This window comes from Electrona antarctica, assembly GCF_951216825.1.
Source record: "Electrona antarctica genome assembly, chromosome: 3".
In the NCBI taxonomy this organism is placed as follows: domain Eukaryota; kingdom Metazoa; phylum Chordata; class Actinopteri; order Myctophiformes; family Myctophidae; genus Electrona; species Electrona antarctica.
The window spans coordinates 19,256,175-19,274,609 of NC_136808.1; the positions used below are offsets into that span (position 1 = coordinate 19,256,175).

The window sequence follows — 18,435 nt, forward strand, 5'->3', positions numbered from 1 at the left end:
CTAATTGTAGTGTTGATATAGAGAATTAGAAGCCAAAGAAATTGCTGATTTTGAAACTTGTGTGTTGCGTTGTGAGCTTGAGGATCAGCTATTGTCAGCAAAGAGATGTGGTGTAGGGATAAAAAGAGCGTCCAAAGTAGTTCACCAAGTAGGCTATAGAGGGTTTAAGTGATGAAAGATGATACGATTATATTCGACCCATTTCATAGAAGTCAGATTTAGTTGCACTTTTTGAAATATCTTCATTTGAGAAGTACACTTTCATCAAAGTTCTTCTAAATCCTGAATGCTTGTTTTCAGGTTTCTGTCTTGGAGTCGCGCCTATTAGATGTCCAGTCCCAGAATTCCATCCTCGAGTCTCAGTTTGTCACTGCCAGAGAGGAGCTGTTTGAGAGGACCTGTGAAGAGTCCAACAAAGTGAACCTGCTTCAGGAGGACGTTGCTACGCTGGAGTCCAAACTGAACAAGCTAACTGAAGAGAAACAGCAGGAAACTGAGGCGAGGACATGGTTAACTGAGAAACAAGTCCAACTTGAGGCGAATCTAAACCTACTCGGTCATGAAAAAAATGAGCTGGCGACTGACCTTAGTCAAATAACTGAAGAGAAACTTAAACTGGAAACTCACTTGAATCAGCTAATTGAAGAGAAGGGCCAACTACAAGCTAGCATGGACCACGTCACTGCAGAGAATGGCAAACTACAAGTTGGTCTCGACCACGTCACTGAAGAAAAGGTCCAATTACAAGCTAGGCTGGACCACATCACCGAAGAGAAAGTCAATCTACAAGCTAGCATGGAGCACATCACTGAAGAGAAGGTCCAACTGCAAGCTAGTCTCAACCACGTCAATGAGGAAAAAGTCCATCTACAGGCTAGCATGGAACACATCACCGAAGAGAAAGTACATCTACAAGCTAGTCTTGACCACTTGACTGAAGAGAAGGTCCAACAACAATCTAGCATTGACCAAATCACTGAAGAAAAGGTACAATTACAAGTTAATCTCAAAGACGTCACTGACGAAAAGGTCCAATTACACGTTAGACTGTACCACATCACTGCAGAGAAGAGCCAACTACAAGCTAGCATGGACCACATCACTGCAGAGAAGAGGCAACTACAAGCTAGCATGGACCACATCACTGCAGAGAAAGACCAACTACAAGCTAGCATGGACCACATCATTGCAGAGAAGGGCCAACTACAAGCTAGCATGGACCACATCACTGCAGAGAAGGGCCAACTACAAGCTACCATGAACCACATCACTGCAGAGAAGGGCCAACTACAAGCTACCATGAACCACGTCACTGCAGAGAAAGACCAACTACAAGTTAGTCTCGATCACGTCACTGAAGAAAAAGTCCAGTTACAAGCTAGGCTGGACCACATCACAGAAGAGAGAGTCAATCTACAAGCTAGCATGGAGGAGATCACCAAAGAGAAAGTCCACCTACAAGCTAGTTTTGACCACTTGACTGAAGAGAACGTCAAACTGCAAGCTAGCATCAACAACATCACCGAAGAGAAGATCCAACTCCAAGCTAGCATGGATAACATCACTGCAGAGAAGGTGCAATTACAATCTAGAATGGACCACATCACTGAAGAGAAGGTCCAGCTGCAAGCTAGTCTCAACCACATCACTGAAGAGAAGGTCCAGCTGCAAGCTAGTCTCAACCACATCACTGAAGAAAAAGATCAACTACAAGCTGGCATGGAACACATCACCGAAGAGAAAGTACATCTACAAGCTAGTCTTGACCACTTGACTGAAGAAAAGGTCCAACTCCAAGTTAGCATGGACCACATCACTGCAGAGAAGGTCCAGCTGCAAGCTAGTCTCAACCACATCACCGAAGATAAAGTACATCTACAAGCTGGAATTGACCACATCACTGAGGAGAAGATCCAACTACAAGCTAGTCCTTGGAGAGCTGCAGGCGGAACTCCTGCCTTGAGCTTGTATGAGGAGTTCCAACAACTACAAGCTAGTCCTCAGAGAGCTTCAGGCGGAACTCCTGGCTTGAGCTTGTATGAGGAGTTCCTACAACTACAAGCTAGTCCTCGGAGAGCTTCAGGCGGAATTCCTGGCTTGAGCTTGTATGGGGAGTTCGACCACACAGAGACTAAAGTAATGGAACTTGGTGGTAAGTGTGGTTCCAAACTCCACGACCGGTCATCATGTTATAAACTACCGTTTATAACATTTAAAAAAAAAATAATAAAAAAAAAATAAACTACCGTTGACATATGATTATGATAATGAGTATCTAGATTAGGTTGTAGTCTATTTGCTTAGAGACCAAGTATATGTTTTATACACCTTATCCTTAAAGCCCAGGCCTGGTATAGTATCTAACTTCCATATTGTGACATATTTCAGAGTGAAGCCGAATAGGGAGGCAAGACATAATGTATAATGTATTGTATATGTCAGTCATTTCTTTGTATATTTGTCAATGTTGTCAATGTCCCTGTGCATTATGGTTTGTTTACAAATCCTAAAAGGCAAACAAATGTATTTTTATTTATATTTTTCAATGTTCAATTGCAATCATTTTTTAAGACGTAATCTCTAATTAAAATGTCATTTTGTCAGAATTTAGAGGATAGCCACTTGAGATACAGAATCTCATTTTAGAGGGGGGTCATAACTACAGTATACACACAACATTACCAACACCCCCAGCCCTCAACTCATTTTAAACGTGTCTAATAAAAGTCAGAAAAAAACTAGTATTAAAAGCATGAGCAGGTTGTGTCAAAATGTGAATACAAGGAAGTCCTGAAGCGGCCAAGACCGGTAACTGATCTGAGAGAAAGAGGAAGATTATTCCAGGCAAATGGAGCTTTTTACTGGAATGCGTCCAACTTCAGAAAATATTATTTTGGGAACAGTAAAATAGGGATGTCGTGTACGTCTAAGTGGATTATGGGGATGTATGTGTTTCCAGAGACTTTCAAATATGGAGTCCAGTTAAACACATTTAAAAAGGAATAGGTACCAGTGCCGTAATTCTTGCCTTAGGGTGCACTCAACATTGATCCAACGAGCACAGAGAATTGCATTAACCGTGTGAGTACACCCTAAGGCTGCAGCCAATCAAGCCAACCAACAGTCTATAGCCTACAGAGAACAGTGATGTGTTCTGGATACCACAGTACAAATTAATCTACATTGGGAGTTATATAATACATTAAGAGGTTGAAGTATCTGTGGTGTTCTCATAGGCAATATCTGCATTATCTACACTGGGAAGTAGTACATGGGAAATTACAATATTTCTCACATCAAATGAGAAACAGTTGATTGAAGGATAAATTGAGCATAAACTGCAATGTTTAAAAAAATCAAAGTTCTGGATCAGTTGTGATGCCAAGGTAGTCTACTTTCTCCAGATAGAACTGTCAAAATTAATTGATAGGAGAGAAGACCTTGCACCATTACTTGAGTGGCGGAACAACATGCTATAGGACTTCCTAAAAAAAATCATTTTGAAAAATAGTTGAATTTGATGAATGTTTTATCAGAAACATAAATTACAGTATCCTCAGCATAGAGCTGGACTTGACTGTGAGTACGAATACTACGGACGTCTGGTAGACCCCAATATGGAACCCTGAGGAACACCTTCCTCGACAGTTAAAAAGTCTGAGAGCCTTGTAACACAACACACTGACGCCTGTTGTGAAGATGGGAGTTAAACCATAGGAGAACATTTCGATGTAAACCAATAGAGTAGAGTTTGTCAAGGAGGAGGTAGTGGTCAACCCTGTTGAACGCTTTGGAAAGATCAATAAATATTGCAGTGCACCACTAAGATGGCCTTTGTCAAAAGGCAGAAGCACATCACTGGTGAATTTTAAAGTAGCTGTGGTTGTAGAGAAATGTGCTCTGAATCCTGATTGGAAGGCGGATAAAATGGTGCCAAGATTATTGTACATTCAAAAATGATTGCAATAGTGCAAATAATGGAAATATGTTGATAATTATTTATTTCAGTTGGGTCTCCAGTTTTAAAACTGAATGTTGTGACAGCATTAGTCCATGTTCTAAACCTCTGTTCTAATCTATGTAAATGTGTTGATCAGCCACAGACGGCGCCCAGCTCCAGTGTGTGGACCAGATCGGACAACAAACAGTCACACAGTGTGACCTGGACCACAGCAGACAAACGGTCACACAGCTGGAAGTCGAGCTCCAGAAGCTGCACTCTCAGTTGGACATCCTGACCTCTGACCTCACGCTGAGGAAGGAGCTCAGCGCCGAGCTGGACACCAAAGTCCACGACTTGGAGGCCACGGTCCAGACAGCCGAGGAAAAGAGAGCAGAGATGTTGGATAAACTGAACGCTGTCCTGGCGGTGAATGAACAACTCACGGACCAGGTAGAAGCGAACATAGTTTCACTGATTGACAATATTGCAGAGTCTAAACAAAGCCTGGGTGATACATCGCTATGGCCGATATATCGGTTGTGCGGCAGACATTTACAGGAAATGTATTTTAAAGTGAACTTGTGACGTTTTTGAAAATTGTGTTGCAAAATATGACTCACGCCAGGACCCTCGGCATTCATTCAGATTGCTTTCAAGATTTTGCACACTTGTTTTTCTTATTTCTTATTTAAGTATCATAGGTAAAAACATCAGTAATCTGTTGTCTAGGATTATATACAGTGTAGATTCTGGTCCTTGAAATGACAAATGTTGAGAATCTCTGCTCTAAGCCAGTAAGACTCCATAATCGGGATCGGCGTGAGACACGCTGTAGTAAAGAAATGGCTAACGCGGTGATGTGTGTTCATATATGTGTAGGTATGTGAGCTGACCGAGGAGAAGGGCGATTTGACGTTACAGCTGCAGACTGCCACATCCCAGCTATCTGATGCAATGGAGAGGCCAGAAGGTCTGGAGATGGAAACAGGTAAATATGAAGCTGGAGACTGACCTTCTGAAAAGTTTTTAATATACAGTATGGGGCTGGGCATTTTTTGAATTCTTATATGAATAACATTAAATACGGTATTCTAATATTGTTACATTGAACATCATTTTTCAATTATTTATTTCATGCATGGACTTGCAACTTTAAAACTGTGCACACAAAAGGCAGAGTACTTGAAAATGACCCCAGAAGTGTTTTAAAGTGAAATACTCCTTCACCCAATTGGTCACCGTCAGCTGGGTGGGCAAACGGGGGCTCTGCACCAAATCTCTTAATCGAAAGATATGCAATTTTGGGTGGTGTGCAGATCGACTATTTTTCACGAATGTTCGCCCACCAGAATAGGGATGCTAGGGTTATTTCCCTCCAGATCATCGATGAATGTGATCCGTCCATGTTGATGTGCAGGTGGCTGGGAGGAGAAGTTCCTTCAGCAGCAGAGTGAGTTGAAGAGGGTTCGCTCTGAGAAGGCCAACCTGGAGCGTCACATCCTGGGCATGGAGGTGGAGCTGGAAGCCCTGCAGGAGCACAAGAGCAGGCTGGAGGTGGAGCTGGAGAGCCAGCGGAGGAGGTGTTCAGCCATGGAGCAGCAGATACAGGCCTTCCACACCGAGGTGAGCATTTATACTACACTACACCTAGCAGATACAGGCCTTCCACACGGAGGTTAGCATTTATACTGCACTACACCTAGCAGATACAGGCCTTCCACACGGAGGTTAGCATTTATACTACACTACACCTAGCAGATACAGGCCTTCCACACGGAGGTTAGCATTTATACTACACTACACCTAGCAGATACAGGCCTTCCACACCGAGGTTAGCATTTATACTCCACTACACCTAGCAGATACAGGCCTTCCACACGTGGTTGTGTGTGTGGCAGTCTTGCTATGGTTCCAGCACTGAGCAGTGTGCAGGAACCAATATGACTCCACACAGAGTGATTTGTGGTTCCTGCCGACAGGGCCTTTAAAGGCTTTGGGTTCCCTGTGCGATGGTGCCATACATGATGTTACAATTTCACTCCTCTTTATTGCTGCTATGATGATAAAGGGATATGCAATGTATATAGAGCAGGGGTCTTCAACAGGGGCTCCGGGACCCCTAGGGGGTCCTCAGAGTTACTACAGCCAAATCTTTGTGTGATAGGATTAGTTATTTTTACGTTAACCACTTGACCCCTAGCATCCCTATTCTGAGGAGAACTTTAGCCAAAAATAAAATAGGGGAGGCTGCAGACTGGCTATTTTCAGCAAAGAGGTTTGCTGTAAAAAGCAGTGTGAAAAGTCAAGTTTACTACAGTAAGTATTGACGGTTTGAATGGTTAAATGTCTGAAATATCCAAAAATGATAGCTTCACAAATCTATGAAAAAGTTTAATCTGCGACACAATGTTATACAATATGTAATGGGGGGCTCCCTGCCTCATTTCTTGGGCAAAAAAAATAAACGTTGAAGACCCCTGGTGTAGAAGAAAGGCATATTATTATTTGGAGTTTGACCTGAAGGTTGTGTGATGTGCGTAGACGGGCGAGCTGCGCTCTGCGCTGGCCTCCTGCGTGGAGGAGCGTGACTCGATGCAGCAGGCGGCTGCGCAGTGGAGAGAGCAGATCCATGGCCTGGAGAGGAGCAACGCTCATACCAGACAGCTCCTGACCAGCCTGGAGGAGGACCACCAGGCCGAGAGGAGGTGCTACCAGTCCTCCCAGAGCAGCCTGGACAGACTGGAGAAGGACAAGCAGGAGGTCAGTGGTGTTTCTTCAGTGTTGGGGGTGAAAAAGTACTCAAAGTTTTGACTTAAAGGAGAATTCCATGCTAGAAGGCTTTCTTACCTTTATTTGTAGTTGTTACGTCCCCACCAAAGAGGTCCAGGTGTTATTTTGTGCAAAAGCTCCTTATTGGCTATTTCCCCTACCATAAGCCCTAAATGAATTGCATTGAATTGATTGGGAATTGAATGGGGCTATGGGGTGTTAATTCGTTGTGCTAATTTCCATCGCTCAAAATTAGTATGTTTTTGTATATATCCTCTCTTCATAATGTAAATAATATCCCAAGCAGCACACTTTACTACTTATTTTGATGGAAATAAGCGAATTAGCACAACACCCCATAGCCCCATTCAATTCAATGCAATTCATTGAGGGCTTATGGTAGGGGAAATAGCCAATAAGGAGTTCTTGCACAAAAAAATACCTGGACCTCTTTGGTGGGGACGTAACGACTACAAAGAAAGGTAAGAAAGGTAATAAAGCCTTCTAGCATGGAATTCTCCTTTAAGTAAACGTATCAATACTGCAACATATAACGACCCTGTTACAAGTAAAAGTCCGGAATTCAAAATGTAATTGAGTAAAAGTACAAAAGTATTGGCATCAAAATGTACTTGAAGTACTAAAAGCAAAAGTACGCAGACTGTGCCATTTCAAATAATATTTGAATTGAATTTGATTTTTATATATTCCGCAATCTTTTGAAAATGGCAGATCTACAGTCAATGTACTTAAGTACAGTACTTAAGTAAATGTACTTAGTTACTTTCCACCACTGTGTTTCTTGAAACATGGATGACACGCATGGTTTTACAGTTTATCGTCGCTGTCGGGCAGAAATCTTTTTTTCAAAATGGCTGATCAACACGCTCACAATTAGTCATGTTGCTACGTGTTGTGTTGTGATTTAGATTGGATATTTTTGAAAAAGTTTATATTGATGCATCGGTAAACGAAAGTCCAATAAAAAGGCTGTAGACATAACTCATGGGACCTTAAGATACATATCCGAAATTAAAGGGACCACGTGATATGAGCAGATACGACCTGTTATGTTGCAAATCTGATTCGCTCCATATCGGTCCGTTGGTCGGGGCGCCCCTTGAAGGCCAGCGCTGTCATGTCTGTCCTGGAGAGCTCTGACGTGTCTTTACTTTTTCAGACACTATAGAAATCTTTCTGTCTCTCTGTGACCTTGATAAGCACAGCTAGGGTGCACACTCTTATAAGTAATGGTAAATGCTTTAAAGCTCTACTTTATCCCATCAAAAAAAGAAAAAAAATGTGTGTGTATATGTATGTATATATATATATAAATAATTAATAACGATGTTCCCAAAATAGGGATGCCAGTTTGAAAAGTGGTTAAAAGTCTATGACGTAGTCTCACTATATAACAATAGAGAGAGATAATATGAATACATTGCTGTTGTGCAGCTGGGGCAGCAAGTGGCGCTGTTGGAGCAGAGCATCTCCCAGCAGAGCAGAGAGATGGAGGAACTTGTGACACGACTTCACACGGTCAGAGAGGACGAAACCTCTGCCAGCTACAACTCTGAGACAATGCTGACCAAAATCCAGGTGAACATTAAATATGAAAGCCCTGCTCATTATGTTAGGGTGGTATGGCTCAGGGTAGAGGACAAAGTACAGCAACTAGTTGCCAAGGGCCTTGTCTTCAAGATACTCAAGGGACCAGTGCCCACCTACCTACCCAAAACCGCCATAAAATATTTACAACTGGACCTAGACACATCTTTTAGCTTGTCAAAGGTTTTCCCATACCCTGGGAGGACAACAAAAGAAGCTGGAATGTTTGGAATGTAATGTTAATCTCTCTCTCTCTCTCACACACACTCACTCACACACACACACACACACACACACACACACACACACACGTTAGCCACCCTGTAAATTACATTTCTACAACTAGTGAGTTTTTTTTTGTTGCTTTGGAATTGCTGTAAGCTGATATAATATGACTGAGTCATATATCGATTGACTTGTTTCATCCATTGTTCTAGACTCTAAAAGGAGAGGTGAGTCGTCTGTCTCAGTCTCTGGAGTCGTCGCTGCTGGAGAAAGGAGAGATAGCGTCTCGTCTCAACTCCACCCAGGAGGAGGTGCAGCAGATGAGGGATGGCATTGAGAAGCTGAAGGTCCGCATAGAGTCGGACGAGAGGAAGAAGAAGACGATGGGAGAGCTGCTGAAAGGTTCTACCAGCTTCTGACTCAGTCTTTATAGTGTTGCTGTCAGGCACAAACGTCTTATCTCCATTTTCTTTACTTGTTGTGTTTTTTGGTCAATTAACTACTACTTGATCATACTACAGCGTCACTCAAAAGTAGCAGATCTGCTACTTTTGCTGTTTTTGCATTTGAATCCTGAACAGTTTTGGAAATATGAGGTTTCCTGAAACGGTCCAACATTCAGTCAAATGCAAACATAACGTGGTATTCCCTGAAAGCAGCACAATACTCACTTACTGTGTGTGTGTGTGTGTGTGTGTGTGCGTGCGTGCGTGCGTGCGTGCGTGCGTGCGTGCGTGCGTGCGTGCGGGTGTGTGTAGATGCCAAGAGGAAGTGTGACACCCTGCAGGACAGAATTGATGCTCTGGAGAGAGAGAGAGAGGAGGCTGAAAACAGCCTGGAAGAGGCCGTCTTACAGGTATTCAATCGCACACAATGATTTAAGTATAGATTATTCTAACTAGAGACAGACCACCATATCGGTCATTATTTCAACAATTACAATTCTTGTTATTAGTCTTTAGTTATTATTGTCTTTGCTTGTAAGTTAAATTACATTTCATCCAGCAAGAATGTCTTTCAGGCTGAATGGCCTTTCATTCATAATGTGTAAACCCATGTTTCTTTCAGGCTGAGATGGCCAAGGCTGAGCTAGAGGAGAACGAAGAGGAGAAGAGAAAGGTACAAAAACCATGTTACAACAATATTATATAATGTCATGTTTGTTTGTTTTTAAATCAATGATACGCAAGACATGGTAATATATTGTGATTATATCACCAGCTAGTGGTGTTGTTGGCACCTGTAGCTGAGATGTAACGCCATTGTTCCACCGCACATGTAAACACAACACTGAAGCTGTGCGCAACCACCCGGTGCAAACACGCAGCTTCGCACTGTGTTTCAATCTTGCAGATCTGCAAGTTCTCTGAGGGTCCTTGACATAAAAAATGTTGAGAATCACTGATCTGATCTATTTTGCCTTTCTCTTTACTCCTCCTTCACTCTTTCTCCATGGTTCCTCTTTTTTCAGTTGGAGGAGGAGAAGCGATTTCTCCTGGAGGAGAAACTGAGTCTGGAGAGACAGATGGAGACGGCAAACAGACAAATGGAAGAAGAGGAAAGAAGGGTGGAGGAGCTGGAGCGAGGGATGAGGGAGTACAAAGACAGACGGGAAGAACAGGTGGACGGTCTTCAGGCGCAGTTGGAGGAGATGGAGAAAGAGAGAGAGAGACTCCTGGTTGAACGAGAGGAGCGGGACACAGAGAAACGGCGAGCGGAGGACGAGAGGGAGAGACTGCAGAGTCGCCTGGAGGAGCTGGAGAGAGAGGTGGACAGAAAAGAGGAGGAGAGAGAGAACCTGCTCTCTGCTCTGTCTTCAGCGGAACGAGAGAAGGAGAGGGCGGAAGAGGAGAGGAGAAGGACGGACGAAGAGAAAGAACATCTGCAGTTAACTCTGCAGGGCGAGAGAGAGGCGCGCGACCTGACTGTCTCTCAACTCACACAACGGGTAAACACACACACACACACACACACACACACAGTCAGTCAGTCAGTCAGTCAGTCAGTCAGTCAGTCAGTCAGTCACACACACACACACACACACACAACCTGTCTGTCAACAGGTGCTCACATACAACCAGTCTGTTTGTCAGCAGGTAAACACACCCCCATCTGTCAACGGATGTGTACAGTGACTGATTTCACTGACATTTGAAAGATGATTTTGTAACCCACCAAATGACTAGTCTAGAATGTAAGGGAACACTCAGAAAACAGCCAAAAAGGAACACATGTCAATCTGTAAGGCCAAAGGACTATATAAAAGGCATTGAGCAATGCAAATAACCTAATAGAGCTGACCCTGGTCAAATTAGTTTACTAAATATAGAGGCTTTAAGTGGTTTATAGACTAGTCGACTAGACGCACACATCTGTCTCCATCTCCCATCTTTTAGCCTCATGTGTGTGTGTGTTTCTCCGTCCGTCTGTCCTCAGGTGAGTTGTGTGGTTAAAGAGAGAGATGCTGCCAACAGTAAGATGTCTCTGTGGATGAATCGCTGTAAACAGGTGGAGGAAGAGAAGGACACGCTGTTACACAACACAGGTACACACATAACAAAACACCACCCCCACACTCATGCACTTAGTGTTTTCCCAGTTTCACTCAGCATTTTCATCAATTCAAAGGCGTTTCAATAAAAACAATGTTTAATGTTTGTCTTGTCTAGACAAACATTAAAAACACCATTGACAATGGACCAAGTGACAGTCTAATGTTTGTTTTGTCACTAACACAAACTATTAAATGCCATTAACAATGAACAGAGTTTAATGTTTGTTTTGTCTGTCACTGAGAAAATCAGCATATGATGTTATGGTATATCGTGATGATGTAAGTCAAGATGATAAGGGTTGGTAAAGCGCCCCTCACTTCACACAGGTGTGATTTTTATTATTATTGCGACCGGAAGAAAACGTGCAATTCCCGCCAGTCAGTCAGTGTATCACTCAAAATCCCCTATACATGGGAAAGCCCCCATATATGGTGCCCAAGTTTCGTGACATCACTATGACATCTGATGTCCTCAAACCCTTAGATCTCCATTTATGGATATATGTCAGAACCGGTTCTGACATTCCATATGTTGATCCTTTCCCATCCATCCTTCCTTTTCGATGTTTCCCTTTTGGCTGATACCTGTCCATTCAAACTCTAGACGGACCTGCCCCGAAGTTATTAGTGCAGCATCGCCTGGCAGCCGGCGAGTTCTCAACAGCCCTTATCAAACCCTGTACACTCAAGACAATGTCCCCGTTACTACCCTTAGATCTCCATATATAGCTGACCTGTTCTGACATTCCATATGTTGATCTGACCTCATCAAACCCTGTACACTCAAGACATGCTCCTTATATGGCCAGTACAGAATTAATTCCATGTTGATCTGACCCCCCATGCCAAAGCGCCAGTGCTCGCCCAGCAGTCTGCTGTCAGCGAGGCGAATGCGTGCACGCTACCTCGCCCTTTAGGCTGAGGTCGCTTCTCGCCCTTAGGCGTCTTACAGGTTGTTAACTATTGCACAGTGTAAGAGATGTGGGAGAGATGTCGGTCTAATGAATCCACTTGAGTTATGCCTTATGCAAATTACTTTTGTACAGTGTTGGAGTTACTAAAACATCTTGTGCCAGGGGCACGTGGGTACCGCAGATGTGAAAGTACCTGCCTTTTATCCACCGCAGTGCAGCCTGTTTAGCTGAGAGTCAATAGTATAGACTCTCAGCCAAGAACCAAGGTGTTCGCATATAGACTAAGACTATACGAATACAATGGTTGCTATTGGGAGTCTGAAGCTGGGCGGGGAGGGTGATCATTGTGCCAAAAACAACCACAAACTCCCTTTAAAAGCATCTTCCGTTGTTTCCCCCAGCAGGCGGCAGCAGTGAGGCAGCGCTGGCTGAAGTGGAACAGCTGAAACAAGAGAAAGAGGAGGAAAACAAGTCTTTGCAACACCTGAAGACCTCCCTGCAGGAGAAGAGCAAGGAGGCTGCAGAGCTGAAGGCTTCCCTGCAGGAGAAGAGCCAGGAGGCTGCAGAGCTGAGGTCTTCTCTGGGAGACAGAAGCGAGGAGCTGGACGAGGTGAGGGAGGCATTGGAGGAGAAGAGCAGAGAGTCGGATGAGAGCGTGGATAAATACTGCAGCCTGATGCTCAGGGTCCACAGCCTGGAGGAGACCAACGACAGCCTGACTGCGCGCCTGGAGCACCTCACGGCTAGCCAACAGCCGGCCAGCGCTAACGGTACGCCTGTCACAAATTAGTACTTTATTATTATGGTTAATTTTGGTTATAAATCATTATAATTGCCTGATCTCAATTATTTGTGATGATGATAGCAGTGATTTTGCATAATCGTTGGAATCGCTTCTATTCGTCTGAGTAACTCCATCTGTTCTACCAGCTAAAAACATTGTGAGCTTATAGATCTGCTATTTTACTTTTGTCCCATACATTAAATTAAGTATATGACCTTTTTTACATACCCGATATTTACATACAGTATTGATTATTATTGTGTACCAGTCATTGTGAGTTGTGTCTTTGTGTAAAAAGCAAACAAAAAATATACATTTTTGATGCCACTAAAAATGTCATGATCGTGACAGGCAGTGCCACTGTTGCTAAACGGCGACGTTCAGAGAGGCTGTCGGCCTCCAAACAGCAGGAGTCGCTGCTGGCAGACGACAACGCCGAAAACACAGCTCCACCGGCGGTGGCCGAGGGGGATCGCCGTCCTCCTCAGAGGTCGTCTCTAGGGAAACGAGGTCATGGCGGGGTCAAGAACACCCCGACTAAAGCCAAGGAGGCCCTGCAAGACCTCGCCACGAGGATCAGAGACAACGTCTCTACGGTAACCACGAACGATGACGGGTTCAGGCCGGAAGGACTTCCTGAGCTGGTGCAGAGAGGTCAGTACTGAGGCTGTTAGAAAAGAGCTCAGGTCAGGCATAAAATAAGTATAATACAGTACGTCTAAAAACACTAAAATAATTAAAAACCTATAGTGCAAAAAAAGCATTTGCACACAGCATTTGCACAACCCGGTCTGCATCTGATGTGGATTAAAGTTCTCATTCGCCATGACTGATTTCAGTCATTTATTTTGATTCATCCATAGAAGTCAGCATGTCTTCTATGGAAGGAAGCATGTTGCGCAGTGAAAATAGCAGATCGACAAGCATACTGTACGTGTCTCTTTTTGGTTATTGGTTATTTTATTATTAAATATTTGAAGTCGTCAAACTAGCAATAGAAATATGTGTTCAATCTTCCATAAAACTCTACTAATCTTTGCTATTTCATACAATATAATCTGGAGTGGAGTCTTGCATTTTGTTTTAAAATACAATATTTTGTCAGGGCCGTCTTCCATTCTGCAATTTCTTCAACTGGTTAGATCTATGGCTACCAAAACAGAATTCTACATATTGTGCTAATTGTTTATGAAACATAGTGCTAGTGTAGCCTCCTTTCAAGCTGTTTCACAAATCACATATTAGGACTTGGCCTACATTCAGTCGTGAGATTTTATTTTGCTTTAATCCATGGGCTTTAGAAAATAGCTGAACTACAAACTCAAGCTTGTGGATCTGCTCATTAATAGACACTCATTTCCGTCTACTCTAAATCTGCCTCTCATTGGTGGGAAGTTCAGAAACCTGCCTACCAATGAATGACATCATCGATGGGGATTCCAAGCCTTCTTATAATCTTATAATGAGCAATTAGTGAGGACTAATTAATAATTGATTTTTATTGATAATTGAATTATCAAGATTGAAATAAGATTGAAAATAGGTGCTCTTTTACTGACTTTGACAATGAACCTGCTTTTACAACACAGGATGATAACTAAGACAACAATGAGATAAGAGTGGTATACTATGGAATACTGGTCAAAGGTCAGTAACAAATGGGTGCTTCTTTAACTGTGTGTGTGTGTGGGGTCAGGTTTCGCTGACATCCCGATGGGTGAGGCCAGTCCGTTCATCATCAGGAGAACCACCGTGAAGAGACGTAGTCCTCGTTCATCTGCTGACAACAAGGTGAGACTTCCAGTTCCTTCATAGTGGTTCTCAAAGTGGGGTTCTGGGCATCATAAGCTTGTAGATCGGTCTATTCGGGAAATCATATTTTCTCTAAAAGTTGTGAAAACTCTTTAAAGATTGTGGAAAAATGTTACGTTAAGTATAATCTTCTCTTATTAGTAAGAGAAATCTATGCAAATCTGGGAACTAAATCGTTACCAAGAAATTTCTTCACCAATGTGTTTCTAAAGGTGTCTAATAACATGTACTAAAAGTTTGAAATTCAACTCCCGTGGGAAATTGAGTTATTAGCATAATATGCATAATATGCCCATAACATCCTATATAAGGCAAAAAAGTCCAAATTTCATCATTCAAGTAACATGTGACATATGAAACTAGGGTGTTTGCATGATTCTGAATCCATTCCAAGCATTAGTTTTGCACAAAAAACACTCCTTGGGAGGAAAACGGCCACACAAACGTGATGAGGTCAGCATATTTGGTCAAGTGGATATGGCCTAATTTAGCCCAAGGAGTGTTTTTTGTGCAAAGCTAATGCTTGGAATGGATTCAGAATCATGCAATCACCCTAGTTTCATATGTCACATGCTACTTAAAGAATGATGAAATTTGGACTTTTTTGCCTTTATATAGGATGTTATGGGCATATTATGAACTCAATTTCCCACGGGAGTTGAATTTCAAACTTTTAGTACATGTTATTAGACACCTTTAGAAACACATTGGTGAAGAAATTTCTTGGTAACGATTTAGTTCCCAGATTTGTCAAATACCTGATAAAATGCCCTTACTATATAGCTTGTACATCTGCTATATGTGCATCTATGTTTTTTTCTTTTGTAAATTATCCAGCATTTTTGGAATATTTTAAATAATTTAGATTTTTCTTTTTTGTCTAAAAATAATTTCCTTTTTTTTTTTTTTACATAAATCTTCTCTTCTGGGGGGGGGGTCCCTGCCAGAAAACATTTTCAAATCATATCGTTTTGAGAAATGAGGCGCAATTCTTGCTTGTTTTGACCCAAAAAGAAGAATCCGAGATATTTGCGTTCAAAAAGCTGCTGGAGTCCTGCTGGAAAAGGAAAATCAGCATCTCCATAAAGCTTGTCAACGGGCTGAAGCACAAAGTGGCTGTGTTGACTCTGATACAAGACAGTAACTGCGTTTCCATAAAGCCGTTTTTATGCGCATTAAGGCTCTTGCGCAAAATCTCCTGGATGGAAACACATCAATATGCGAATAAGTCTCCATTTTTCGCAAAAACACTTTTTCGCTTGGAGGTTGCGGATTTAGGCTTTTTCGAAAAAAGGGAAATGCGCAAATAGTGTATGGAAACACTTGCGGAAAAGGTTTTTAATTAGAAAGCATTGAACTCGCATTATATCGCTTTTGAACAGTTGGAAAATAAAATAAAAAACGATGGGGAGGCCGTGGAGTGAACGGTGCATGGGATGGTGGATAGAGAGAGGGAGAGGATAAGGTCCCAATTTACTACTACCCGACCCGTCCAATTAATAATTGTGTAGTGTGTTCAAAGATCCCTTATGAAGTCTGAATCCTCCCGAGTTGATCGGGGCGATCCGATCATTTTGATATCTGGATCGCTACTGTATGGATGCAAGACACACACACACACACACACACACACACACACACACACGTGGACTACGAGTAGCGTAGTAGACTAAACTTTTATATATAGCTGCCGGGTCCCTGCAGGCTATTCGATTTCGATCCATGCATACGCTTCATCTATTCTTATATATTTATATTCATTGCATAAGATAAGCAACCTAAACGTGTAGGCTATAGTCTATATAGCCGATGAAACAAGTTATCCACAACTGTTGTGCAGCTGCAGCTGCAATCCATTTACAGTATAAACGACCAGTATGCTCCAATCGAGTCCCGCGACATATAGGCTACATGTGCCCCGAATATATTAAGACAAGCATTACACAACAAATCGTTCTTTGACTGTAAAGAAAGCCCATCAAATCCCTAAATCAATGGTGTGAACATGGATTAGGACTATACTTTACATGAGCCTCACTTTACTGGCAAAACAGTGCCAACTACTGCATATTTAATGAACTTATGTCATATGCGCATTTTATCAGTTTAATGGAAACACCGACAATTCGCTTTTCTTTTTTCGACTTAATGAACATACGCTTCCTTTTTTCGCAAAGGCTTAATGGAACCGCACCTAGTGATGATTTGGGGCCATGTTATCTGCATGGTGTTGGTTCACTGACAGTGAAAACTTCACACTGGAGTCAACCCAGCCATCTAAGACCATACCACTTTGTGCTTCAGTATGTTGAGGCTTTATGGATATGCTGATTTTCCTTTCCAGCTGGATTTGGCACTTTCCCTCAGAGCCAAAACTACTAGTAATAGGTATACTGACCATGGTATTACTGTGCTTAACTGACCACTCAACTGGCCTGACCTGAACCCCACAGATAATCTAGATTTTATTGTGAAGAAGAAGGTGTGAGACACCAGATTCAACAATACAAATTAATTTAAGGCAGTTATCAAAGAAAACTTGGGCTTCCATAACACCTCAACAGTGCCACAGGCTTATCACCTCCATGCCACACCCCATTGATGAAATAATGTCTTCAAAAGTAGCCCAGACCAAGTATTGACAACAAATACCAAGATTCAAACAAAAAAGGTTTTAAATATTTCACTTTACGCACAATCTAGAATATGAAAGTTTCACTTTTTGATATTATATTACGGAGGAAAATGAACTTTCCATAATATTCATATTTACACTAATATAAGTGACCTGGTCCTTGACATGAAAATGATTGATAACCACTGGTCCTATACAGTTCGTGCAAATGTGACTTTCTGTTTCTTTATTTGTTTCTGTCCCTTCCTCCATGTTGTTCTGTCTCCAGGTGTTGGGGTCCTTGTCCCTCCAGAGTCCCTCTGTCATTGATGGCTGTGATGATGGCGGGAAAGCCGAACAAGATGGCCACCAGGAGGAGAACTGTCACGTTCAGTAAACACACAAACACATCTGGATATTAACCTGTCGCTGTCGTGTGGAAACCTTGTGTCCCCAAAAGTTGCCAAAACAGCTACTTTTAGGAAATGGGTGGGGGGGTGGGGGTGACCTTTGTCCGAAATTGATTCAATGTAGTTATTATTTAGTCACAGGTTCTTGTTAATACTTTCCAAACAAAAACATTTTATTAAAAAGTCAAGACAATTCTGATAGTAATCATCATTATAGAGTGCTTGTTCAAGTAAAAGGGGTATCTCCAGCTCTTTAATAAACAGAAAAAAATCAGTAGAGGGAACCGCACAAACATCACACGATCAGCCGGTAGTCCAGTTACAGTACCATTTGTGTCTACCCTAGTATCATTTTGTTTTGTCGCTTCTAATTTCACTTGTTTTTCCGGTTTAAATTAGCTCTCCTGATTCGTTTCTCGTTTACTAAAGAGCTGGAGAGATGGATATACCCCTGAACTGAACACACTATACAGTTGGAGGCCATCGATATTGTCCTTTTCTTTTTGCTGAGGTTTGCGTGATCTGCGCAAAAGGACAGTTAACCCATTTTGGGCGGGAACCCCTTTTGGTGTTTTAAACATTATGTTATAATTTAGCTATTGAAAAATAGCAGATCTACAAGCTCATAGCGCGCCACCGAGTGGCGCGCTACGAGCTTGTAGGTCTGCTATTTTTTAAAAATCGTGAAAATTTAGAAGGATTTTTTTCAGGATTTAGAAGGATTTTTAAAGGTTTTGAGGTCAGGCCTAAATGGGTCAAATGAGAAGGGACAATATCGGTGGCACCCAACTGTAGGAGTGAT

General features: G+C 42.3%; 1 protein-coding gene across 1 annotated transcript in view; it reads left to right on the forward strand.

The window, feature by feature from the left end:
- The window catches only part of LOC306919676 (uncharacterized protein), a 36,748-nt gene extending 18,558 nt beyond the window's left edge, over window positions 1–18,190 (forward strand). Inside the window, exons 23-37 of the mRNA XM_079496231.1 lie at window positions 301–2,152; window positions 4,098–4,393; window positions 4,823–4,931; window positions 5,361–5,566; window positions 6,485–6,703; window positions 8,168–8,311; window positions 8,758–8,947; window positions 9,304–9,401; window positions 9,614–9,664; window positions 10,017–10,493; window positions 10,982–11,090; window positions 12,415–12,783; window positions 13,149–13,451; window positions 14,494–14,588; window positions 17,513–18,190. Coding sequence (XP_079352357.1) covers window positions 301–2,152; window positions 4,098–4,393; window positions 4,823–4,931; window positions 5,361–5,566; window positions 6,485–6,703; window positions 8,168–8,311; window positions 8,758–8,947; window positions 9,304–9,401; window positions 9,614–9,664; window positions 10,017–10,493; window positions 10,982–11,090; window positions 12,415–12,783; window positions 13,149–13,451; window positions 14,494–14,588; window positions 17,513–17,620 — 4,626 coding nt within the window. The 3' untranslated portion in view covers window positions 17,621–18,190. The remainder of the gene's footprint in view (window positions 1–300; window positions 2,153–4,097; window positions 4,394–4,822; window positions 4,932–5,360; window positions 5,567–6,484; window positions 6,704–8,167; window positions 8,312–8,757; window positions 8,948–9,303; window positions 9,402–9,613; window positions 9,665–10,016; window positions 10,494–10,981; window positions 11,091–12,414; window positions 12,784–13,148; window positions 13,452–14,493; window positions 14,589–17,512) is intronic.
- Window positions 18,191–18,435: the final 245 nt, after the last annotated feature.